Source organism: Dama dama, chromosome 9 (genome assembly GCF_033118175.1).
Source record: "Dama dama isolate Ldn47 chromosome 9, ASM3311817v1, whole genome shotgun sequence".
NCBI lineage: Eukaryota > Metazoa > Chordata > Mammalia > Artiodactyla > Cervidae > Dama > Dama dama.
The window spans coordinates 22,768,704-22,795,074 of record NC_083689.1 but is presented as its reverse complement, the minus strand read 5'-3'; the positions used below and the strand labels follow the sequence as shown (position 1 = coordinate 22,795,074).

The window sequence follows — 26,371 nt, the reverse complement described above, 5'->3', positions numbered from 1 at the left end:
TCATCGAAAAAGCAAGCAAGTTCCAGAAAAACATCTATTTCTGCTTTATTGATTATGTCAAAATGTCTGACCGTGTGGATCACAACAAACTGTGGAAAATCCTGAAACAGATGGGAATACCAGACCACCTGACCTGCCTCTTGAGAAATCTGTATGCAGGTCAGGAAGCAACAGTTAGAACTGGACATGGAACAACAGACTGGTTCCAAATTGGGAAAGGAGTATGTCAAGGCTGTATATTGTCACCCTGCTTGTTTAACTTATATGCAGAGTACATCATGAGAAACGCTGGGCTGAATGAAGCACAAGCTGAAATCAAGATTGCTGGGAGAAATATCAGTTACCTCAGATATGCAGATGACACCACCCTTATGGCAGAAAGTGAAGAGGAGCTAAAAAGCCTCTTGATGAAAGTGAAAGAGGAGAGTGAAAAAGTTGGCTTAAAGCTCAACATTCAGAAAACTAAGATCATGGCATCTGGTCCCATCACTTCATGGCAAATAGATGGGGAAACAGTGGAAACAATGTCAGACTTTATCTTTTTGGGCCTCAAAATCACTGCAGATGGTGACCGCAGCCATGAAATTAAAAGATGCTTGCTCCTTGGAAGAAAAGCTGTGACCAACCTAGACAGCGTATTAAAAAGCAGAGACATTACTTTGCCAACAAAGGTCCGTCTAGTCAAGGCTATGGTTTTTCCAGTGGTCATGTATGGATGTGGGAGTTGGACTATAAAGAAAGCCGAGCACCAAAGAATTGATGCTTTTGAACTGTGGTATTGGAGAAGATTCTTGAGAGTCTCTTGGACTGCAAGGAGATCCAACCAGTCCATCCTAAAGGAGATCAGTCCTGGGTGTTCATTGGAAGGACTAATGCTGAAGCTGAAACTCCAATACTTTGGCCACCTAATGGGAAGAGCTGACTCATTTGAAAAGACCCTGATGCTGGGAAAGATTGAAGGCGGGAGGAGAAGGGGATGACAGAGGATGATATGGTTGGATGGCATCACAGACTCAATGGACATGAGTTTGGGTAGACTCCGGGAGTTGGTGATGGACAGGGAAGCCTGGCAGTGCTGCAGTCCATGGGGTCGAAAAGAGCTGGACACAACTGAGCGACTGAACTGAACTGAACTGGGGTAAAAAAAAAAAAGGACTAGGTGACTTCATTGAAAGGGTTTCTAAGAGTTTCTAGGGTAACTGCAAAGAACAGGAACTTCTGGATCTTTTCAGACATGGAGAAGAAACACTCTCACTCTTACTAAACACTGCCAGAGATTTTTTTTGTCCAAAAGAGTAGCCCTGTTTGCGCTCCCCCGGGAAGTGAACCGAAGGGCTTACTTCCCACATCTCCACCACCATGCCACTTTCTCTTTCTTAATTTGTATTGACGTGTAATTCATAAGCACTGAAGTCTATAAAGCTTAAAGGGACAGCTCAGTGGGTTTGGGGGCATGTACACACTCTTTCCGACCCAGAGGTAAAATCTGGGTTCTTCTACATTTGCAGCCAGATTCTTTACTGTCTGAGCCACCAGGGAAGCCCTTCGTATTTCACACACTCCCTGTAACCAACTTCCTTACTGAGATATATTAGAGATGATTCCAACCGCTACAAGTCTCCGAGGTCCCCTTCTTTGTCCCTACCCACAGGACAACCACCCGCCTGGTTTCTCTCATCATAGCTTTAGTTTTGATTTTGAAACTTCATCAAAAGAGAACCAGTGTGTGGGTACATTTGCATCTGCCTTCTTTCCCTCAGCATCATGCCTGTGAGTTTCAACCATGTCCTTGTGAATATCAATAATTCATCCTTATTCCCATCTTTACGTACTGGGAGAAACAGTTAAGTCTAAGCAGTAAGATGGAACAGGAAGAAGGCCAGTATGGTGGTCTCAAGCAGGTTGGTAAGCTATTCCTGTAAAGGGTTAGGTAGTAAGTCTTTTCAGCTTTGTAGGATACAGGAGGTCACTGTTGTGTAATTTTGCTTTAAAAATGTACAGATTCTTAGCTTGTGAGTCATGCCAACAGACAAATTCTTTGGATAGTATTGGCCCTCAGGATGGTTTGCAGACTTTTACTCTAAATCATTTTACCACACTGCCTGACACACAGCAAGTATTCATTTCTAAGAGTTGACAGGCAAATTTTCCATGGCATCTAATTTTGAATTTATTTTTATGTGTCCTTTTTCTTACTACTACCCCAAAATGTTTAATCTTTTGTTTCTTATTTTATTTTTGAAAAATAATTGACATACAACACAGGATTAAGCTTAGGCATACAACATAATGATTTGATGTATGTATATACTGGGCTTCCCTGGTGGTTCAGAGGGTAGAGAATCTGCCTGCAGTGCCAGAGACCCAGGTTTGATCCCACGGTCGGGAAGATACCCTGGAGAAAGAAATGGCTACCCACTTCAGTATTTTTGCCTGGAGAATTCCATGGACAGAGGAGCCTGGCAGGCTACAGTTCATGGGGTCACAAAGAGTTGGACAAGACTGAGTGGCTAACACACACAATATATTAACAATATATTGTGAAAAGACCACAATATGTCTAGGTAACATCTATCACCTCACATAAACATTTTTCTTTTCTTGTGATGAGAACTTTAAGACCTACTCTCAGCAACTTTCAAATACACAATGAAATATTGTTTTATTAATGTAATTTTATTTATTTTTGGCTGCACTGGGTCTCCTTTGCTGCTCGGGCTTTTCTCTCTTTGTGGTGAGCAGGGGCTACCCTGTAGTTGCGGTGCATGAGCTCCTCATTGCAGCAGCTTCTCCTGTTGCAGAGCATGGGCTCTAGGGTGTCTGGGCTTCAGTAGTTGCAGCTCGAGGGCTCCAGAGCACAGGCTCAGGAGTTGTGGCACGTGGACATCGTTGCTCCCCGGCACGTGGGATCTTCCTGGATCAGGGATCGAACCCACGGCTCCTGCATTGGCAGGCAGATTCTTTACCACTGAGCCACCAGGGAAGTCCCTGATGTGAATCAAATAAGCCTTTATTGAATTTGTTACAACAATGCTTCTGTTTTCTGTTTCGGCTTTTTTTGGCCACAAGGCACGTGGGATCTTAGCTCCTCAACCAGGGATCGAACCTGCACCCCCTGCGTTGCAAGATGAAGGTCTGAAACTCTGGACCACCAGGGAGGTCCTGACCTTAGGATCGTTAAGTACACCACTCCACAGAATCTTCACACAGAACTGCACTGGGCCGGTTATCAATGAAACTGAGGGCTAGAGAGGCAAAAGACCCCACCCAGGGCCACACAGCAGGGACCAAGGAGCTGGCCAGTGGACCCACGCCCCATCACCAAGCTGGAGTCCAGCATGGCCAGGCCAGCACAGGACGCCGAGCCCTTAGGAGCGTGTCATAAATAGAATGAGCACAAAGTCCTGCCATCACCAACATGGTTGGCGGTAGGCGGACCCTTCCCTACCGCGTGCTCCACCTGGTATTGTGTAAAGCTCAATACCAGAGACTTCCTCGGCAGTCCAGTGGTCAAGATGCCACACTCCCAATGCAGGGTGCCTGAGTTCGAGCCCTGGCAGGGGAACTAAGATCCCACATGCCACACGGCACAGCCTAAAAAAATAAATGAAATGAAATAAAGCACAAGACCAAAAAGGTTTGTCTGTGAAGCGTACGGAATGGCCCTGGGCCAGAGTGGGTAGAGAATTTGGTTGCTGTGTTTTCTCTGTAAGCAAACATTAGCACAGCAGTGGGAACACGGCCAGTCCCAGAAATGGACAGAAATTTTGGAAACCCCAAACTAGCAACCTTGAATTCCTCAAAGCCAGGACAAGTTCCCTGAGTCTGCTGTAATAAATGGCCACAAACACAGCGGCTGGAAACCACACACGTTATCATCTGACAGTTATAGAGGTCAGAAGTTTGGAGTCTTTTTTATATATATAATCTATATGTATATATATTATATGTGTGTGTGTGAGTTGCTCAGTCGTATCTGACTCTTTACAGCCCCAGGGACTGTAGCCCGCCAGGCTCCTCTGTCCAGGAGATTCTCCGGGCAAGAACACTGAAGTGGCTTGCCGTTCCATTCTCCAGGGGATCTTCCAGACCTAGGGATCAAACCCATGTCCCCTTCATTGGCAGGTGGATTCTTTACCACCTGGGAAGCCACCAGGGAAGCCTGATAATAATGGTATCATTCTCTAAAAACATACTGATACATCTCCAGTCAGTAACGTCCAGGTGAAAAAAAGACATATTAATATGTCTGGTCAGTAATGTGTCAATTGAATCCCATTTGCAAAGTCTCCTTTGCCATGTGAGAAATCAGGTCATCAGCATCTTTTGGGGGTCACACGGTTCCCCCACACACCTGGGAAGGCCCAGTACAGGAAAAGAGGTAGGCTTCTCCCTTCCGCTGGCTGCCTGGGATGTGGCAAAGGGGGCAAGACTCTGGCAGGTCAGTGGCGGGGAGATGAAAGACCCCCACAGCCCAAGAAGGCCATACAGACACTCCAGAGTTGTTCAGCTGCCGAAAAATAAAAAAAAAAAAACCCACACACATACACACACAATATACGAGGCCTGGACTTTGCAGGTAAAATTTATTAAGGCAACGCTGAAGCCTCCCGCACCCAGGGCTCACTGCGCAGGCCTGAGCCCCCTCCTGCTCCAGACTGTCAGCTGCCCTGCCCCCACCTCACCCCAGGAGGCCCACCTCCCAGCGGTCCAAGTCCACTCGCTTAAGGCTGACAACCAGGGGACTCAATGTAGAAAAAGGGTGTGGGATGTAAGAACTATATTCCTGGTTTTTAAGGAAGAAAAAAAAAAAATTGGAACCTTCTAGAAAAAAAAAATTTCTTTTCCTGGAAATCTTGTCCTGATGATGGATGTGACGCTCAGGACACACTTCCTCCAAGCTTGGAGAGGATGAGGGACGGGTCAGATTTGAGGACCTCAGCTTCCTGAGGTGCGTTCCCAGTGAGGGGTCCCCGGTCACTCGCCGGCCCCTCAGAGAAGGCCAGAGCCCTCTGAGGCCTCCTCCAGCCTCTCGTATTTCTTCTTTTCTGGGGCCTTCTCGACGATTCCGGGGGCGAAGGGGCCCACCAGCCACGTGATGGGTGTGTTCTGTGCCACATACTCCACCAAGTGGTCCAGGGCCTCTCGGGCCCTGGCCACCTGCTCGCGGCTCCGTGTCAGGACGCTGCTGGACAGATCCTGGAAGGAGTGGATGCCGGAGAAGGTGGCTTGGAGGTCCTCGACCTGCTGGTGAGCCTGGAGCGCCTGGTCCTTGATGTGGGCAGGCAGACCCTGGAGGCTGGAGCCCAGCGAGGCACAGGTGGTCTGGAGCTGCTGGGTGATGTCACGAAACATGGCGAGTGTCTGGGACTCGACCTGCTGAGAAGGGGCAGGGTGGGGCGTGACGTCAAGACCCTTTGCTCTGGGGGGTAACAGGACTCAAGGGACTTCCCAGGTGGCTCAGCGGTAAAGAATCTGCCTGCCAATGCAGGAGATGTGGGTTCGATTCCTGGGTCGGGAAGATCCCCTGGAGAAGGAAATGGCAACCCACTCCAGTATTCTTGCCTGAGAAAATCCCATGGACAGAGGAGCCTGGAAGGCTACAGTCCACAGGGTGGCAAAGAGTCAGACACGATTTTTGACACGACTGAACAACAACAGGACCCAAAGACCAGGAAAGAGGAAAATGGGGATATTCCACCCACCTTGGGGAAACCCTTTCCCCAGGGCATGGAGGCTCAGAATACCAGCGCTCTGAGTTTCAAACCGTGCCAGATAATCGCCGGTCAAATTGAAAAACAGGCACAGAGATATTTTCAAAGAAGATACGCAGACCAACAAGCACATGAAGAAATGTTCAACCTCATTAGACATCAGGGAAGTGTGGTTCAAACCCACAATGAGACACAACTCACCCACACTAGGATGATTTGGGTCAAAAAAGACAGATATGGGGGCTTCCCTGGTGGTCCAGTGGTTAAGAACCTGCCTGCCAAAGCAGGGGACACCAGTTCGATCCCTGGTCTGGGAAGGTTCCCACATACCTTGGGGCAACTAAGCCCATGCACCCCAGAGCCTGTGCTCCGCAACAAAAGAAGCCACTGCAGAAAGAAGCCTGTGCACCAAAACAAAGAGTAGCTCCCACTTGCTGCAACTAGGGATAGTCCGTGCAACAACACACACCCAGCACAGCCCAAAAAAAAAAAAAAATTTGTTTTAAAAGAAGACATATATGGGATTTCCCTGGTGGTCCAGTGGTTAAGACTCCATGCTCCCAATGCATGGGGTCCGTGTTCCATTCCTGATCAGGGAACTAGACCCTGAATGTTAAAACTCAAGATCCTGAGTGCCACAACTAAGGCCCAGAACAGCCAAATAAATTTGAAAAAAAAGTAAAAGATCAAACAGGTGCTGGCGAGGATGGGAAGAAATAGGAACCCTCATATATTGGAGCGCAGCAGTCACTTTGGGAGACGGTCTGACAGTTCCTCAAAATAGTAAAGTGTAAGCCTAAATAAGCACTTGACTCAGCAATTCCACCCCCTAGACTTCCGCCCAAGAGAAAAGAAAGTGCACGTCTGTGCCAAGACTGGTGCACAAATGCTCAAAGGGGTGTTATTCACAGCCGCCAAAAGCGGAAACAACGCAAATGCCCATCTGCTGGCAAACAGGGGCACAAAATGTGATTCATTCACACACCGTGACGTTCTCCCGCCAAATAAACGGGTGAAGCCCTGACACTTGCTGCCACGTGGATGGACCTTAAGGACACGATGCTCAGTGAGAGCAGCCATACACCACATGGTGTATGATTCCATTGATATGAAATATCCACAGAAAGTACATTCGCGGATTCCAGGGCATGGAGGAAGACAGAAGCGGGGTGTTATTATACTGGGGAGACGGTCTCCTCTTGGGATGATGGGAATGCTCTGAATTATTAACACAGTTGATAGCCACACAACCCATGAATATACTAAAACCCACTAAATTGTACACTTTAAATGGGTCAGTCGTACAGGATGTGAATTCTCTCTCAAAACTTCTTTATTTATTTAATTTTGGTCTCACCACACAGCATGTGGGATCTTAGTTTCTCGAGCCAGGGATTGAACTGGGGCCATGGCAGTGTAAGTCCTGAGTCCTTAACACACTGGACCACCAGGGAATTCCCTCAAACTTTTTTAAAGTACAAGATCCTGAATTTTACACCTTAATAAATTTGTTTTTGAAAAAGTGTTTGTTTGTTTTTTAAATGAGAAGGTCTGGAAGAACTTTTGAGGCAGAAGTTGTAAGCAGTGGGGGAGACTATGGTTGAGATAAGAGTCCTTGAAAATTTCTGAGTCTGGGGAGGAAATCAAAGCAGGCAGGGACCCTAGACTGTCCCGAGCCTGGTCAGCTGAGAACTCTGGCTTTGAACCTGGCCAGGAGGTGCTGCCAGGATCAATATCTATCTTTTCTTCAGCAGTTGGGGGATTGGGGGAGATGGTTTTAAGTGGTTAGGGTCTGAATGTGCAAAGTTTTACAGAGATACAATATCTTTAGAAATATAATTTTTTTTTAACACTATGTGCCTTATGTGTCAATGTGTGTGTGTGTGTGTATGTAAAATAACTCACATACCAGGAAATTCATGCTTTTAAGTGAACAATTCAGTGATTTTTTTTTTTTATATAGTACATTCACCAGGTAGTGCAACCAGCCCTTCTATCTAATTTCAGAACATTCCATCACCCCAAAAGAAACTCAAAAAAAAGAGGGAATTCCTTGGCGGTCCAGTGGTTAGGACTCTGAGCTCTCACTGCCAGGGGCACAGGTTTGATCCCTGGTCAGGGAACTAAGATCTCATAAGCTTCTTGGCTTGATCAAAAAAAAAAACAAAACACGGAAAGAAAAAGAAACTCCCTCCCCACTTACCCCTCTCCCAGCTCCCAACAACCACTCATCCACTGTCTGTGTCAACAGATCAGCCTGTTCTGGACGTTTCCCATCAGTGGAATCACACCCTGTATGTTCTTCTGTGTCTGCTTCTCTCACTGAGCATCGTGTTCTCAGGGTCCATCCATGTGTTAGTGAGTGTCGGGCTTCCCTCCTTTTCACAGCTGAGTGATGCTCTCGTGTGTGGAAGGACCACATTTTGTGATACATCATCTGCTGATGGACATCTGGGCTGTTCCACTTTGGGGCTGTTGTGACTCAAATACTGCTGTAAACACATATGTTCATTTCACCTTAATGACCCTGCAGATGGTCCTGCACCCCATACACAGATGGGGAGACTGAGGCCCAGCAAGGTTAGGCTGAGAACCAACAGTGCTAGGATATTAAAAGAGTCTCTAACACAGACAGGCTATGGTTCAGAATGAGGCATGAGAATTGTTTAAGGCAGCAATTCAGTGAAAGCTTGGATGAGTGACAGCACAGGTTGCGAAAGTCAGGGCTCGTTCAAGAGACCAGTGCTTGCAACGGACTAGAGGGGCCAGAGCGTGCCAGTGAGAAGCAGTCATGAGGAGCCCGGCAGGTAAATATGAAGGATGTGATGGGACACTTTGATGGGGGAGAGGAATCAGTCACTCAGTCGTATCTGACTCTGTGACCCTACGGACTGTAGTCGGCCAAGCTTCTCTGTTCGTGGGATTTTCCAGGCAACAATACTGGAGTGGATTGCCATTTCCTCCTCCTGGGGATCTTCCCAACCCAGGGACTGAACCAGTGTCTCCTGCACCTCCTGCATTGGCAGGCAGATTCTTTTATCACTGAGTCACCTGGGACGCCTGAGGAGTCAGGACTCAAGAAAATGGAGCATGGCTTAGAATTCAGCAGGTAGAGGCCCATCCCAATCAAGTGCCCTGTGGTTCAGAAGCAATACGTGCACCCAAGAGTAGAAATCCAGGCAGGCATCCTGGAGGAGTGGTCATCAGGTCCTGAAGGCAGTTAATGGGAGGAGGAGCTGGGGAAAGCGTGTGGAGAGGGGAGCCAGGGCCCCAAGCACCCAGTGCCACCCCAGGTGGGTACCTCTGGCTTGGCTGCATCCTCTTCCGGGCCCTGCAGCCGCTTCTGGTTCCAGCCAAGCCACATCTGGTGTAGTTTCTCCTGACCTTCCACCAGCTTCTGATCGACGCCCTGCTTGACGGTTTCCATCTGGGGCAGAGGGAGACAGACGGTGGCTGCCTCAGGGATTGAATGAAGCTGGCAGAGCCCCTGGGGATCCACAGGAATGCTGGGAGAGGCAGGAATCCACAGGAAGCCCAGGGGGTTGGAGCCCTGAACCCTAGGACCTTAGGATGTGACTGCATTTGAAGACAGGTCTTCAAAGAAGTGATTAAGCTAAAATGAGGTCATTAGGGTGGACCTAAAAGATGCTTGCTCCTTGGAAGAAAAGCTATAACAAACCTAAACAGCATATTAAAAAGCAGAGACATCACTTTGCCAACAAAGGTCTATATAGTCAAAGCTATAGTTTTTCCAGCAGTCATGTATAGATGTGAGAGATGAACCATAAAAAAAGGCTGAGTGCTGAAGAACTGATGCCTTTGAAATGTGTTGCAGAAGACTCTTGAGAGTCCCTTGGACTGCAAGGAGATCAAACCAGTCAATCTTAAAAGAAATCAACCCTGAATATTCATTGAAAGGACTGATGCTGATGCTGAAGCTCCAATACTTTGGCCACCTGATGTGAAGAGTCGACTCAATGGAAAAGACCTTAACACTGGGAAAGGTTGAGGTCACAGAGGATGAGATGGCATGATGGATGATGGATGATGATGCATGGCATCATTGACTCAATGGACATGAATCTGAGCAAACTCTGGGAGATAGTGAAGGACAGGGAAGCCTGGTGTGCTATAGTCCATGGGGTTACAAAGAGTCAGACATGACTTAGCGACTGAACAACAATGTTTTTATATGACTGGTGTCCTCAAATAAAAAGGGGCTATTAGGTGGACTTCCCTGGTGGTCTATTAATTAAGACTGAAAAAAAAAGACTCTGAGGTTCCACTGCAGCGGGCACAGGTTCAATTCCTGGTCAGGGAGGGAACTAAGATTCTGCATGACGCACAGCATGGCCAAAAAGAAAATAAATGAATGAATGAATTTTTTTTTAAAGGGGGATGTTAGGACACAGTCGCATGGAGGAATGACCAGGTGAGGACACAGAGAGAAGACAGCATCTACACGCCAAGGAAAGAAGCCTCAGAAAGAACCAACCCTACTGACATCTTGATCTTGAACTCTCAGCCCCTAGAACTGTGAGGCAATAAATGTGTGTTGTTTAAGCTGCCCAGTTTGGGGTACTTGGTTACAGCAGCCCCAGCAAACTCAACCAGGACTGCAACTGCATGAGTCGGCCCAAGCAGATATGCAGAATGGAGAGGAAAACAAGCCACCAGGCGTGGGGTGGGCTCACTGGTGCACATGCTGCTTGCCACGGCCCTCCCCACGGGACCTCACCAGGGTAAGCGTCTGTGTCAGCTGGTGCAGGGCCTCCTGCGCCCTCTGCCTGGTGTTCTGCAGCTTGCCCAGAGAGTGTTCGTAGGCCCGCTGGCGCAGCCTCTCCGACAGGGAGCCCAGACGCACGAAGTAGCTCTGCTCCCGGCGCTGCTGGGCCACCGAGGCGATGTCGAAGCCCTCAAGGGACGTGGCAAGGCGGGCTGCGATGGGGAGGCAGGAGAAGAATGGTGAAGGCAGAGTTTATGCCCCGGTCCGCAAGCATAAAAGGATCTCCCTCCCTTGCTTGGCTTTTTCCTCATCTGTGAAATGGGTAGGATGGGGGCCAAATATCCTGGGATTAAGAGGCGTTAGACTAATGTGAGGGTCTGAACACTATGACCCTTGGACCGTATCTGCCTTGCCTCCAGTTTTATATGATCCAACCCGTGAATACAATTGTGCATGTTCATTATATGCTGTCTACAGCTGCTTTCAAACTATAGTGGCAGAGTATGTGGCCTCTTAGCCTGCAGAGATTAAAACATTGTTTGGGAATTCCTGGTTAAGTGGCTAAGATTCTGCGCCCAATGCAGGGGGCCTGGATTTGATCCCTGGTCAGGGAACTAGATCCCACATGTTGGAACCAAGAGTTTGCATCCCTCAACTAAAGATCTCATGTGCTGCAACTAAAACCCCGTACGACCAAATAAATAAATAAATACTTTTAAAAATATATTCATTATCTGATCCTTTACAAAAAAAGTTGGCCAATCCTGCCTGTATAGGTCCTAGCATATATTAATAGTGGTCAATCTTTTGCAATGTTTTAGGTGCTCTGCATGCATTCTGTTTTGTCTTTTTTTTTTTCTGGCCATGCTGTGTGGCATTCGGGAATCTTAGTTCACTGACCAGGAATCAAACCTGTGCCCCCTACATTGGGAGCCCGGATTATTAACTACTGGACTACCAGGCAAGTCCCTCACATGTATTCTTGTTAAATCTTAACAGCTCTAATAGGGAAGTACTGTCATCCCATTTTTACAGATGGGGAAACTGGGGCTCAGAGAGATTAATTGACTTGCCGAAGGTCACACAGCTGGGGCTCCACAAGTCAAGATTTGACGCCAGGCCCCATGCTCTTAACCATGATACTTGATGGGAGGAGAAGTCTGAGCCACAAGAGAACCATCTTCACAGTAGTTAAGGAAAAGTTAGGACTGTCTAGTCCAGAAAATACCCATAAAGTTACAAGGCAACAGGATGGAAATTCATCTATCTTGATAGTTTGATCCTATCTTATTCTGGTCCCTGTAGACTTTAACATAGTAGCTCTTAAATTTTGAGTTTTGTAAGTAACCTTATCTAGATTTGAAATGCCCTATAGCAGGGTCTGCAAATACAGCCCCTGGGCTGAATGCCACCTACTTTTGTGAACAAAATTTTATTGACATGCAGTCATACCCATTCATTTACCTACTGACTATGCTTCTGTGCTACAATAGCAGAGTTGCATAGTTGGAAAAGAGGCTGTATGGCCCAAAAAAGCCCAAATTATTTACCACCTGGCCTGTCAAGAAAATGTGGTCCCCTGAAAAAAAGCTATATTAAAAAAAAAAAAAAAAAAAGGAACCCCCCTGGTGGTCCAGTGGTTAAGACTCCAAGCTCCCAATGCAGGGAGCCCAGGTTCAATCCCTGGTCAGGGAACTAGATCCCACATGCCACAATTGAGAGTTCACCTGCTGCAACTAAAGATCCTGCCTCCCATGACAAAAATCAAATATTTGTTCTGCATTCTGCAACTAAGATTCAGAGCAGCCAAATAAAATAAATAAATAATTTTTTAAAAAATAAATAAAAGTAAAAACTAAATGAGAAAGATAACTAACAAGGACCTACTCTATAGCAAAGGGATCTATACTCAATATCCTATAATATATTCTTTTCCTGTAATGGAAAAGAATCTAAAAAAGAATATATTCATATATGTATGTAAAATGGAATCACTTTGCTGTATAATTGAAATTACCACAGCACTGTAAATCAACTATATTTCAATAAAATTTTTTTAAACTTCAAAAAAAGTATTATACAATGTATAAAACAAACAAATAACTGAACAAAAATACTAAACACACGGGACATTTAAAAGCAACAAAAACAAAAGTTGGCATCTTGGGAAAAACAAACCTGCCCCATTCTCCTGACCAAAGGCAAGTCTGCAAAGACTAAATTCAAACCAACGACATTCTGAACCCAGGCTACTGGTCAGAACTTCTCCATGGCCCTCTCGGAACTCTGGAGCTCTGCCCTCGGAAGTGAAAGCAGCTTTGTTATTTAGGCCAAGGTTGTCTGGCAACTGACTCACTGGAAAAGACCAATGAGAAATGATTCATTGGAAAAGACCTGATGTGGCAAAAGATTGAGGGCAGGCGAAGGGCATGACAGAGGATGAGATGGTTGGATGGCATCACCAACTTGATGGACATGAATTTGAGCAAGCTCTGGGAGTTGGTGACAGACAGGGAAGCCTGGCGTGCAGCAGGCCATGGGGTCATAGAGGGTCAGACACGACTGAGCAACTGAACTGAAGTGAGCTGTCTGGCAGAGTCCAGGCATGTGGGAGCAAGATGGCAGGGCCCCTGGAGGGGGCAGGTGCCCTTGGCAAAGGGGAGACCCAGGAGATGGGGGGAGCAGGGCTATTCTGGCAGGAGCCCATGAGTAGCATCCCAGCTATAACATGGCACCTTAACTCACAGACTCCCCAGCACCTTAAGCACCGCTCTGCACAGTGATTTTGTCCTTAGTTGTTGTTTATTCACTAAGTCATGTCCGACTCCTTGTGATCCCCTGGACTGTAGCCCGCCAGGTTCCTTTGTCCATGGGATTTCCCAGGCCAGATTAGTAGAGCAGGTTGCCATTCCTTCCTCCAAGGGATCTTCCCCACCCACAGATCCAACCCACATCTCCTGCACTGGCAGGCAAATTCTTTACCACTGAGCCATCAGGGAAGCTGTTCATCCTTAGCAGATGGACACAAAAGAAAGCACAGAAAGTCAAAGCTGGTCAGATAGATCTGTTCTCTGAAGTGGCTCCCAGGCCTGGCTCACAACCTGCCTCCCTGCAAACTCTGCGTCTTCCCCTGCCTTCTGCTGACCAAGACTCACAGCTGCATCTTAAGAGGAGCCAGCAGGCACTGAACTTAGGGTGCAAGATGAAAGACATCAGCTGGATCCCTTCCTTCAAGAGATGCAGGGTAAAGTTTTGAAAACTCAAAGGCCAAGTGACATGCGACCCTCAACCCAGGAGCTGCAGGGCCTGAGATCCTTGGCCCTGCTCCCCCTGGATGGAGCGTGGTGTCTGGGTACACGTGGCCCTCGGGGACCCTTGTTGCCATGGGCACTGGTGTGTGCAACACTGGTACGGCTAGAAGTTCCCGGCACGGTGTGCAAAGGATGGCCGTGCCTCGAGCGCAGGGCCAAGGCCAACTCCACAAGCCACGAGTAGGACTGGCAGCTTTGTCTCAGTTCTTTCACCCCTGGTTTATTCCTGCCACCATCTGGTCCAGCCCCACCACAGCTCACCTACACCATCAGGGTCTCCTCTGCTTCCCACCCCCACAGTGTCTTTCCCACAGCAGCCACCAGAGGGCGCCTGTGAACACTGAGTCAGGCCCCGCCCCCTCTGTTCACAGTGGTCCAGGGTTCCCATCTCCCTAGGGGTAAAAGCCCAAGTCCTCCCATGGCTCACAAGGCCCTCCACAATCTGCTCCCGTGCACTCCCTGCCCTTTTCCCTCTCTCTCCGAGGCTCACTCTGCTCCAGCCACACGTGCCTCCTCCCTGCTCCTCCCACACACATCAGGCACCACCCTGTCCCCTGGTCTCTCTGCTCGGACATCAGCACAGCTTCATATACCTCAGGGCAAGGTCACCTCCTCAGAAACATCTCCTTTAATCTAATTTCTGTACCCTTGAGACTTTAGGTTCTATGAGGGCAGAACTTTGTTCACTGACATATCCCTAGAACCTGGAAGCAGGTTTGGCATATGACTGGTGCTCAAGGTTTGAACAAATAGATGCCTGGGTATGGATAGAATGATAGAGAAGAGTTTCAGTGATTTCATTCGGGGACTTGAGCACCTGCTGGGCACCATACAGGGGACACAGCTTCTGCTTTGTGGAATTGATGACTAGAGAGAAATCAGAGCCAAGTCAAGGGAGGTTTCAGGGCACAATATGGGCAAGGAATGGTGTGATTTTTAATGGGGGATGTGGGGGGGGGGGGCATTTGAGCACAAAGCTGGAGGTGGAAGGGAACGAGCCATCTAGATGTCGTGTAAGGGTTCCTGGTAGAAGAAAAGGCCAGTGCAAAGGCCCCGGTGTGGGAACACATGGGAAGGATGGGCAAGGAGGCCAGTGAGCCTGGAGCAGAATGAATGAGGGCAGGTGGGTAAGTACAAGGGAGCTTCCAGGAGGATCGGGGCTGTTACCCACAGGAAGATGGGAGCCCTGGAGGGCGGCCGGCAGAGGAGGGGCCTGAGTTGAGTGCTCGCCGGCGCCCTCTGGCGGCTGCTTCAGGGAGGACAGATACCATGCACCAGGGCAGAGGAACCAAGCTGATTGAGGCAGGTTAAGACGGATGGGGACAGGCAGCAGGGACCAGATGACAGGCTGTGAGGGGCAGACTCCAGCTGGCTAAGAGGGACCCACATTAGATGGTCTGGGGAGGGGTCCCAGAGGCAAGGCCAGCACTCACCGAGCTCGGCGTCCGTCATGGGCAGGTGGTTGTCCACCCACTCCTCCGACTTGCCCAGCACTGTGTCCACCCCGCTCAGCACCATCTGGCCCACACGGGAGCCCACGACTGAGTGGATGCCGCTGGTCACCACGGACTTGGTCAAGTCTACGCCGCTCTGCACGGCACCCCGGGTGACGTCCACTGCCTCGGTGACTCGGGAGGCCACAGTGTCCTTGGCACTGGACACTGTGCTGGACACAGCCTGTCGGGCCCCTGACACCTTGGACGACACCAGCTCCTTGGTGTCTGCCAGGACCTACAAGAAGGGCCAGCATCAGCATCTCCTTTCTCCCTTTGTACCTAGGTGCCCCCACCCCTGTACCCCAACCTCTAGGTGGGCTGAAGGGAGGAGCTCCAGCTCCCGGCTGACCCTGAACGGTGAGAGCAGTTAAGATCACATGCTCTGGGGCTGGATGGCCCAGTTAGAGTCCTTGGCTTGATATATCCAATCTGTGGGTCCTCAGGCAGGTCACTTGACCTCTCTGGGCCTCCACTTCTTCTTCCCATGGTGTTATGGGCTGAAGGGTACTGAAGTCCCCAGGACTTCAGAATGTGACTGTATTTAGTGATGAGAACTTTAAAGCAGTAATTAAGGTAAAATGAGGCCATTATAGTGGATCCTAATCCAGTCTGTCTACATGCCTTGGGGCCAAAAAACCAAAACATAAAACAGAAGCAAGACTAACAAATTCAATAAAAACTTTAAAGATGGTCCACATCAAAAAATCCAAAGAAAGTAAATTAAATAAAAAATAAAATTTTAAATAATTAAAATTAGTAACTGAGCTCCTCAGTCATACTGGCCACCTTCTAAGGGCCCAACACCCACATATGGTTGTTGGTTTCCATATTGAATGGTGCAGAGAAAGAACCTGTGCAGAGAAAGTTCAGAGACTTGGCAGCCTGGTCTACAGAGAAGGAACGGCATGTGCAAAGGTCCTGAGGCAGCTCTGAGATGGGTGTGTTCACTGTCTCTGCTTTCCCCTGCCTCCCCAAGATGAAAGCTCCATGAAGGCAAGGGCTCTGTATCCATCACCCTGTCCCATACATGTGGGACTGATGTGACTGAACTGGAGGACGGAGGCCAGCCCGGACAGAATGGAGCAAGTGAGGTGGGCATACAGGGTCGGGGGCAGTGGAGCCAGACCAGGTGGGACCACCAGGAACACTCTGGCTTTTGCTCAGGGCAAGGTGGAAGGCCCGAGGGGGTTTTGGGCATAACTGGCTAGCGTTCAGAATGTTCCTCCAGCTGCCCAATGGGGAGGGGGTGGGAGAATAAATGTGGTCACATTTGTCTTTTACGGTTAAGCTGAGACCACAGACCCCCTACCCTGGTAGGCCCCCAGTCTTAGTGGAGCATCCTCTCCACCCCGCCCCTCATGGAGGGGGTTAGTCACCTTCTCCGGCGGCTGCTGCAGGATGGGCAGATTCTCTTCCAGTTTGTCCAGCCCCCTGTGGGCGTATTCACTGGCCGAGGTGACTGCGGGGGTGGGGGCGATAGACAGCTGATGATTATTGCGCATGCACGTTCCTCAGGGGCTCTGGGAGGGTCCACAGACACCGCCCCGCCTCCCCCACCCGGAAATAGGCCGGAGTGGACGGTCCATGGGCTTCCAGGCTTCACTCACGCTGGGGTTCCAGCTTGGACAGGATGGGCTGGGCCCCACTGACCGCAGCGGCCTTGAGGGTCTTCACCCCCTTCTCGGCCGCGTCGCAGACAGTCTTGACGTGGGGGTGGCTCTCCTTGGTGGACGTGTAGGCGGCGGACACCATGTTGCAGGTGGAGCTGATGAGGGGCATGCCGGCCACGCGGTCCACCACGCTGGGCTACGGGCAGGGAGGCTCAGGCCAGGGACATGGCTCGCCTCCCCCTCTCTGCACTCACTCGGTTGCACAAGCCGGGAACTGCCCGGTTCCGCCAGGCGCTTCCTCTATCTTGGCCCCGCAGCCCACTTGTTTGAACATGACCTTGACACCCACGGTGAGCCAGGCAGTGACAAGACAAGAGAACCCTACTGTCCTGGAGCTCAGGTCTAAAACTGACGTCAGTAAACTGTGCCACCCATCCCACCCCCAGGGCCAGCCCACCACCTGCTTTTTCTCTTGCCTGTTTTTTTTTTTTCCTAACGGCATTATTGAAATCTAGCTTATTCGTCATAGAATCCCACCAGTTTGAAATGCACGATTCAGAGGGTTTTAGTGTGTTCACAACGTTGTGTAACTCTCACTGCCTAATTTCAGAACTTATTGATTGCTCTCAAAAGAAACTTGTTGTCATTGACTGTCACACCCTTGCCTACCGGCCCCTGGTAACCATGAATCCACTTTCTGTCTGTGGATTTTTGCCTGTTCAGGACGCTTCACCAAAAAAATGGAATCACACGTGGCCTTCTGTGTCTGGCCTCTGACTCAGTGACATTTTCAAGGTTCATCCATGCAGCAGCGTGTGTCAGTGCTTCACTCCTTTTTTAAAAAATTGTGGTAAAATACACATAAAATTTACCATTTAAATAATTACATGCACAGCTCAGTGGCATTAAATATACTTACATTGTTGTGCAACCGTTGCCAGCATCTGTCTCCAGATTCTCAACTTCTTAAACTGAAACTCTGTCCCCTTTAAACACTGACTCCCCTCTCTTAGCCCCTGGCCCAACCATCTACTTGTCTCTATGGATTTGACTCCTTTGAGGACCTCTTGTGAATGGGATTAGACGGTATCTGTCCTTCTGTGCCTCGTTTCCCTCACTGAACACATCTTGAAGTTTCATCCTCATGGCACTGCATGTCAGTACCTCATTCTTTTACGGTATGATATTCCAATCTACCTGGTTTTCGTAAATAAAGTTTTTTTGGCACATGGCTATACCCATTCACTTATGTATTGAATATAGCCATTTTTAACCTACAAGAGCAGAACTGAGTAGTCAGACAGGCCTTGTGAGCCTCAGTTTCCTGACCCATAAAATGAGAAGTCATTTCTGTCCTAAAGGAGTTGCAAAGGTGACCCATGTGAAGACGCATACAGAAGACTTAAGTCTCATAGGTGCTACCTGTAGAATTTGTGCAATCGCCAGTCCCAGGAGGTTGGGAGTATTATTCCAATTTTACAGATGGGTAAACTGGGGCAAGAAGCAGCTAAGTAAAGTCATCCAAGGTCACAAAATTAGCCAATGGCAAAGCTGGACCTTGGACTCAGGCAGTCCTCCTTCAGCGTTTGCCCGGGTCTCTTCAGAAATTAATCATAAATTTACTATAAAACCCAGCAACGCTACTCCTATGATTCTACCCTAGAGACAGGAAAACACATGTCCACATAAGGCTTGTACATGAATGTTTTCACCAGCACTATTCGCAATGGCCAAGAAATGGAAAAAAATCCAAATGTCCATGAATGGGTGAATGGATAAAGAAAATGTGGTATAAAGCATGTTTTTAAAAATTCATAGCCTCCAAGGACTTCCCTGGCGGCTCAGTGGTAAAGAATTCACCTACCAATGCAAGAGGTACAGGTTCCATCCCTGGTCCGGGAAGATCCCACAAGCCACGGAGCAGCTAAGCCTGTGCGCTAGAGCCCGGGAGCCGAAACTGTCCAGCCCTGCGTCCTAGAGCCGGAGCTCCACAAGACGCCAGCGCGATGAGAAGCCCGCACACTGCAATGAGCAGCAGCCCCCACTCGCCACAGCTAGAGAAAAGCCCGCATACAGACACACAGACACACACACACACACAAATACAGCCTTCGAAGGGCTAACAGGTACAAGGAAAGACTCTCCACGTCACAACTCGTTAGGAAAATTCAAGTCAAAACTACAATGAGATACCACCTCATACCCCACACTCACTGTGATGGCTACTATCAAATGAACAGATATTAATAAGGGATGGTGGGAATGTGGAGGAGCTGCAGCCCTTGTGTGCTATTAGTGGGAAAGCAAAATGATGCCACCACGATGGACAACACCATGGTGATCCTCAAAAAACTAAAATGGAATTACCACACGATCCAGCAGTCCCACTTCTGGGTATATAGACAAAAGCATTGAAAACAGAATCTCAAAGAGATATCTGTATACCCGCGGTCAAAGAAGCTTTATTCACAATAGCTATGGAAGCAAGCCAAGTGTCCTGTGGTCCGTGCACCGTGTGGGATAGGATTCAGCCTTAAAAAGGAAATTCTGATACAACACGGGTGAACCTTGAGGACATTATATTCGGTGAAATAAGCAAGACACAGGACAAATACTATATGATTTCACGCAGAAGATTTTATATTTTTTTTTGGCTGTGGCTTGTGAGATCTCAACTCTGTGACCAGGGATGGAACCCTCACCCTCTCTAGTGGAAACACAGAGTCCTGAGACCACCAGGGAAGTCCCAGAAGGTTCTACTTTTATAAACATGATTCTACTTATTTTACTTATACAAGATGTCCAGTGGGTAAAGCCATTGGCAGGAAGCAGGTTAGCGGTTGTCAGAGGCTGGGGGAGAGGGGAACGGGCCTGACTATTAGTGGGTGTGGGGTTTCGATGTGGGGTGAGGAGAGAGTTTTGGAATAAGACAGTAATGATGGTTGTACACTGTGAATGTACTTAATACCACTGACCTGCACACTTCAAAACAGTTAAAATGGTATATTTTCAGGTTATGTGTATTTTACCATAATTTTTAAAAAGGAATGAGAAAACTAATAAGGACCTACTATATAGCACAGAGAATTCTACTCAGTATTCTGTAATGACCTATGAAAATAGAATCTAAAAAACAGTAGATATACGTATAACTGATTCACCTTGCTGTATAGTAGAAATGAACAACATTGTATTAATAATGTATTAATTATTAATTGTATTAATAAATAAAAGTCAACTGTAGCTGTTGTTGTTTAGTCATTAAGTCATGTCTGATTCTTTTGTGATCCCATGGGCTGTAGCCCACCAGGCTCCTCTGTCCATAGGATTCTCCAGGTAAGAACACTGGAGTGGGTTGCCATTTCCTTCTCCAGGGGATCTTCCCAACCCAGGGAATCGAACCCTCGTCTCTTGCATCCTGCACTGGCAGGAGGGTTCTTTACACAGAGCCACCAGGGAAGTCAAAATACTCCAATAAAAATTAATTTAAAAAAAAGTAAGGGAACAGAGCACCAACAGATGCTATCAGTACAACATAGAGGGACTTCAAAAAGATAATGCTCAGTGACAGAAACTAGATACAAAAGGGTATCGTAGTGTATGTCTCCATTTATACGAAATGTCCAAAACAGGCAAATCAGTAGAGACAGAACCTAGATAAGGGGTTCCCAGGAGAAAGAGAAATGAGGAGTGACTGCTAGTGGGTATAGGGTCTCTTCTGGGGGGAGATGAAAAATGTCCAGTGTGGTGGTGATGGCTGCATATGGGTAATTTACTGAAAATCACTGAGTACTCTTCATGAGGGTAAACTTTTTAAAAATGCTTCATCATCTTTTTTTTTTTTGGCTTTGTTACGGGGCATATGGGATCTTAGTTCCCCCACCAGGGATTGAACCCATGCCCCCTGCAGTGGGCATGCAGAGTCTTAACCACTGGACTGCCAGGGAAGTCCTCATAAGGGTGAATTTTATGGTATGTGTGTGTGCATGTACAAGTTGCTTAGTCATGTCAGACTCTTTTGAGACCCCACGGACTGTAGCCCATCAGGCTCCTCTCTCCATGGAATTCTCCAGGCAAGAACACTGGATTGGGCTGCCATTTCCTTCTCCAATTATGGTATGTGAATGATACCTTATTTTTAAAATATCATTTAGGTATTTTTAAAAAGGTGTTTATGAAAAGGGGCTTTGGGGAACTCCCTGGCAGTTCAGTGTTTAAGATGCCTAGCATTTACTGCTGAGGGCTGGTTCACTGTTGAGTTCCCTGGTTGGGGAACTAAATCCCAAGAGTCCTGGCACGGCCAAAAAAAAAAAAAAAATGTAGCAGGGGGAATTTTATTTAAACTGGGAAGAAGAAGTGGAAATAGCAACTGACTTTCTTAGAAGGAGGACTCTAAGAGAACCTGTAGAGACAGGAAAGATCTGCCTGGGGGAGCCAGGCAGCTTCAAACAGGAGAACCCCTGTCCTCCCAAGAGCCCTTGGAACCCCAAGTTCTCCCACCTTCGCCTGTTAATGGGGTACCTGCTAGCGCCTAGTACTCAACACACTTGGAAAGGTGTCTCTCGACCCCCCGGTGCTGCCAGCAGCCTCCTGCCAAAGCTCCCCGTGTGGGAAGGCTCCTCCCACAAATCCCAGGCCTTCCTCACCTGCTGTACCGGTTCCCCCGCCGTCACCTGGGTGTTGGCAGGGGCTTCAGGCTCGTCAGCAAACATTTCTCAGAAGCACGCACTGTGGACAGAAGGACTAGTCAGGGTACAGCCTGCTTCTCGCTTCCCTCCATGGGGAAGGCCCGGTTCATACCTGCCCTTAGGGCTCCACCACCCCCCAGTTTCCTAGAATTCTGCCTCTAGATCAATTACATGCACTTGTGAGCCTGTTCAAAATGGTGCTGATTCATCAGGTCAGAAGTCTGCATTTCCAACAAGCTCCCAGCTGTTGCTCAAAGCAGCTAGTCTTGGGGCCACAACTTAAAGAGCAAGGTCTGCGCACAGCCCTCCAAGGGCTCACCTGTATCAGTTGTTGTTGCTTAGTCATTCAGTCGTGTCCGACTCTTTGTGACCCTGTGGACTGTAGCCCACCAGGCTCCACTGTCCGTGGGATTTCCCAGGCAAGAATACTGGAGTGGGATGCCATTTCCTCCTCCAAGGGACCTTCCCCACCCAGGGATCAAGTCTCCTGCGTTGGCATGTAGATTCTTTACTGCCGAGTCACCTGGGAAGCCCCACCTGTATCAATATTATGGTGCAAAACCCCTGGAGTTGGCAAGTTGTCAGTTACTACTGGGTTTCAAGACATCTTCCCTTTGACCCAGAAACCTCACTGCAGGGACAGTCCCACACTGGTACTGCCACGTGGACAGAGATCTGTGTACCTGTGCTGCTGAGAAGAAGGGCAATAAAGATAGATAACAGTGGTAGCCCAGGGCAGTGGCTGAAGACTGTAAAACTTACACATAATTGACACAGCCCATGTCTGGGAAGATGCCTAGAAAAGGGAATGGCTACCCACTCTAGTATTCTTGCCTGGAGAATCCATGGACAGAGGAGCCTGGCGGGCTACAGTCCTTGGGGTCGCAAAAGAGTCGGATACTACTGAGCAACTAACACAACAAGATATTGTTAAGAAACCAAAGGGCGTGAGTGGGGCTAAAGTTTTTGCTTATAACTTTTTAAAGAGACTCAGGAAGAAAGATCGTGTAGCTGGGGCAACCCTCTGACTTGTGAGCCAAGTAGATAACATTACCTGTTCAAAAAAAAGTTAACGTTTAAAAAAAAAAAAGCTAGAGAGACCATGCCTGGCCCCAGTGCAGGTCCATCAAATCAGTCTCAGGGATGTGGTAAAATCAAAAGAGAGGTTCCCTGGGTGAATCTAATGCACACATTTGCAGGCAAGATAGCAGCCACAGGTGTGCTCCATTTTCCTGGCCAGGTGAAAAAACTAGAGCATTGTCAGATTAGATTTCAGGAGTCCCGGCCCCATCTATGCTGGGCAAGTGGGCAAGAAGCTGATGACCTCGTAACTGATAACCTCATAACCTGATAACCTCAGTCCTCTTATCTGTAAAATGGGGCTAAACCTTCCTTAAGGCTGGTTCCCCAAGTGCTTCTTTTTTTTTTTTTGGTCATACCACACTGCATGTTCCCTGACCAGGGATCAAACCTGTGCCCCTGCAGTGGAAGCTCAGAGTTTCAACCGCTGGACCACCAGAGAAGTCCCCCCCAGTGAATGACCCCCAAGGTCATTCTAGGAGAAAGCCTCTGGTGAACCCCTGACCTCCAGTCTGAGCATTTTCTTCCAGACATTGTGTTCGCCATTACCTAAATGGAACCCAGGCTTCCTAGAACCTGGGAAGTGGTAAAGACCCTGCCTGCCAAGGCAGGAGACATAAGTTCGAACCCTGGGTTGGGAAGATCCCCTGGAGGAGGAAATGGCAACCCACTCCAGTATTCCTGCCTGGAGAATCTCATGGACAGAGGAGCCTGGCAGGCTACAGTCCATGGGGTCACAAAGAGTTGGACGTGACTGAAGTGACTTAGTATGCACATGCACACACACGAGTGGAACCCAGCAAACCGATGTTTTGAGAGCACCAGTTCTGGTGTCCAAACTGGGTTTCTAATCCCAGCTCTGCAACTTGCTAGCTGTGGGAGCTTAGGAAGGCAACACCCCTTCTTGGAGCCTCACTTCCCACATCTAGGAAGAGTCCTAGCACAGAGTCCCTGCGGATTGGAGGAGAGACTGCACGTGCGGCCTTAGCTTGGGACCTGGCACATAGTAGGTGCTCAGTAAATGGATCCATTTCACACCACTCTGTCTGCCACACAGAAACTTGTGAAACCAGCCAGGATTGAGCTTCTGCTTGGTACAAAGGTCCCCCACCTGAGAAGTGGGGCGAGGAGGCACATCCACCCCTGGTGACCATCACCTGACTCCTGTTTTTCCCCTCACCTTCCCCAGAGTCTGAGTTCACCTGGACAGCACACAGGTCCTCCCTCCCACCCGTTTTGTCCATTCAGTCCCTCTGGAACCGGTTTAACCAAGGACAGCCATTGCAGATATCACACCCCCCTCCCCCATAAAAGTCCCTGGGGGTCAGCAACCTGCCTGCAGCGGGCCTCAGCTGTGAGAGCAAGAACTGGCTGAAACGGGAGTCACGCAGCCGTCCAAATGCAGCCAGGATATGCTAAGATCCAACTTCCAGAGTTCTCCCGAGAAGGAACCCATGCCTCGAGGGGCTCTGGTTTTACAAAAGTCCCAAGGACTCAGATAAGGGGTAGGCCTTCCCACCGCCACTTTGTGCAATCCACTGGCCACACCCACCCAGGGGAAGGGGGCGGGATTGGCCCCACCCCCTCCCAGGGACAGCTGGAGCGCCAGAAGGAGGGCAAGGGAGGGGCCAAGTCCCCAGGCGCCAAAACCATTTGGAGAGGAAGGGGCTTTGCTAGGCAGAGGGATTGCTCCCCTGGTGGGGGTTGGGGGGGAATTCCTACGCGGAATAGGCTGCGGCTTGTCTCCAAAATGCGTCTGCAATGCAGGAGGATGTGGTTTGGGACGGGGGACTTAGCCCCCCGCCCCAAGCTGCCACTTCTAGGGTGCTCTTTCGTGCGCTTCCCACCGCCCCCCCCCCTCCCCCCCAGAGTCCTAGATATTGAGAGAAGAAAGTCTGAAAGTCTAAGCCTGTTCTAGAAGTTGAGTTTTTCTGGGGAAGGAAGAGTGCTTAGCCCAGGCTGGAGACCCCTCCCCAGGCCGCGGAGACGAGCAGAGTCCCCAGGAAGGCCCCCCCCTGTCCCTACCTCCCTTAGGACACCCCAGGACCCACTGGACCCAGCCCCCACCTCAGTCGGGGCCCCTTGCCTCTCACCGCGGTCAGCGGGACGTCCAGGGCGCAGCCGCCACTACTTCAAGGCCAGCTCCAAAACCGTCCTGGGCCGGACCAAGACCAGCGTTTATATTTGGGGGCGGGCGCCCGGGACTGACGGGCCGAAGGACCAATCTGGTTGGGGGCCGCCTGCCGCCAGGCCACGCCCCTCGCCTGGCTTGGGACGTTGGAGCCACAAGTGAAGTCCAGGAAAGGCTGGACAAGGGCGGCCGTGCGCGCACCCTCCCAACTCTGCACCCAGTTGGCGACACCCGTACGACCCCGGAGCCAGCCCAGGAGAGCCCCCTCCCCGTCTGGGACCCTGAGAACTCGGCGATGGGAGATGATCCTAGGGTCCCGGGTCCTTACCCAATCGAAGCTGTGAGAACTCAGAGATCATTGCGTGAGGCCTCCCGTATGTCAGGCGCCACCGCTCCATCCCGACCCCTCCGAACGAGGGTGATGGAGCCGGCCCCATCTAGCATGATGAGCAACTTGCCCTGACCTGTATCGTGCAACTCAATCCTCGCAACACTATGTGTCCCTTTCTCACCTCATTTTACAGCTGAGTAAGCCGAGGCCCAGCGAGCAGGAACCAGGGCCAGTGCAGGGGCCAACCCTTGAATCTCTGACTCCTGGATCAACTCCCTCCTGAAGGTGCATCATTTGGATTCCCCCACCCCACCACCAGCCCCCCAAATCCTTTATTTTCTTTGTCTATAAACCAAGGTCTCAAACTCAGATGGCCCCAGGGACCAGGCAGAAGGTTAGTGCTTCTGCTTAAAAAAAAAAAAAAGAAAGAAAGAAAAAATGATAGTAAGCGTTTCCTCCAGGGAGCAGAGTTTTAACCCTGAGGGAGACACTCCAAGGAATTCACAGATCCATGGGGATTCTGGACTTAGACAAAGTGTCCTTCCTCTTAAAAAATTTGACCAAATGAAAATCAATGGAGCTGTGTGATAGAGTTTTCAGAGATTTTGGGAATGTTCTTGAACTGTGTGCCACCCAGAATAGTGGCCACCGACACCATGTGGCTATTGCACACCAAGAAACTGAACATACATTTAAGTAACTACATGTAACTTGTCAGATTTCTGAGTCTGAATCCCCAGAATAATTAAATCAGGTATATAAAATTATCAAAGAAAAACATTTAATATTTGTGGCATGCTTTCCCCCCCCATCCATTCATTTTCCTACTCATTCATTTCCTACTCATTCATTCCTACTTATTCTGAGCTGCTGTGCTGGGCACGGGGAGCCTGGGAGCAAAAGGCAGGTTCCAGCCTTGTGATGCTCACCACCCAGTGGGGAATGGGCCATAAACAAGATAAGTGAGTGGAATGCACAATGGGTCAGGTGGTAGTAAATGCTACCAAGAAAAGCAAAGGACTGGGATTGAGAATGTGGCGGCTGCACTTTTTAATAAGGTAGACAGGGGTGGCCTTTTAGACTGCCATTTGAGTATAGAAAGGAGGGAGGAGAGGAGGGAGCCACAGAGAAATCTGAGGAGATCTCTGATGATAGAAGCAGCCCATGCAAAGGCCCTGAGGCCGGACCATGCCTGGTGAATTGGTGGTTGTTGTTGATCAGTTGCTCAGTCATGTCCGACTCTTTGCAACCCCATGGACTGCAGCACGCCAGGCTTCCCCGTCC

At 49.1% G+C, this 26,371-nt stretch overlaps 1 protein-coding gene across 4 annotated transcripts; it reads right to left on the bottom strand.

Annotated features, from left to right (window-relative positions):
- Window positions 1-4,569: 4,569 nt before the first annotated feature.
- PLIN3 (perilipin 3) lies at window positions 4,570-24,802 on the bottom strand. Of its 4 annotated transcripts, none has more exons than XM_061150626.1 (8): window positions 24,719-24,802; window positions 21,504-21,585; window positions 16,855-17,053; window positions 16,624-16,706; window positions 15,185-15,482; window positions 10,453-10,652; window positions 9,016-9,141; window positions 4,570-5,379 (listed from the first exon to the last, which is right to left on the bottom strand). In XM_061150626.1, exons 2-8 carry the CDS (start codon window positions 21,567-21,569, stop codon window positions 4,993-4,995), a joined length of 1,359 nt encoding a protein of 452 aa, XP_061006609.1. In that variant the 5' UTR covers window positions 21,570-21,585; window positions 24,719-24,802; the 3' UTR covers window positions 4,570-4,992. The 4 variants fall into 4 exon arrangements, with proteins under 4 accessions (XP_061006609.1, XP_061006611.1, XP_061006610.1 ...); XM_061150628.1 differs by having other exon boundaries at window positions 4,570-5,376; XM_061150627.1 differs by lacking the exon at window positions 24,719-24,802 and adding an exon at window positions 24,693-24,714.
- Window positions 24,803-26,371: the final 1,569 nt, after the last annotated feature.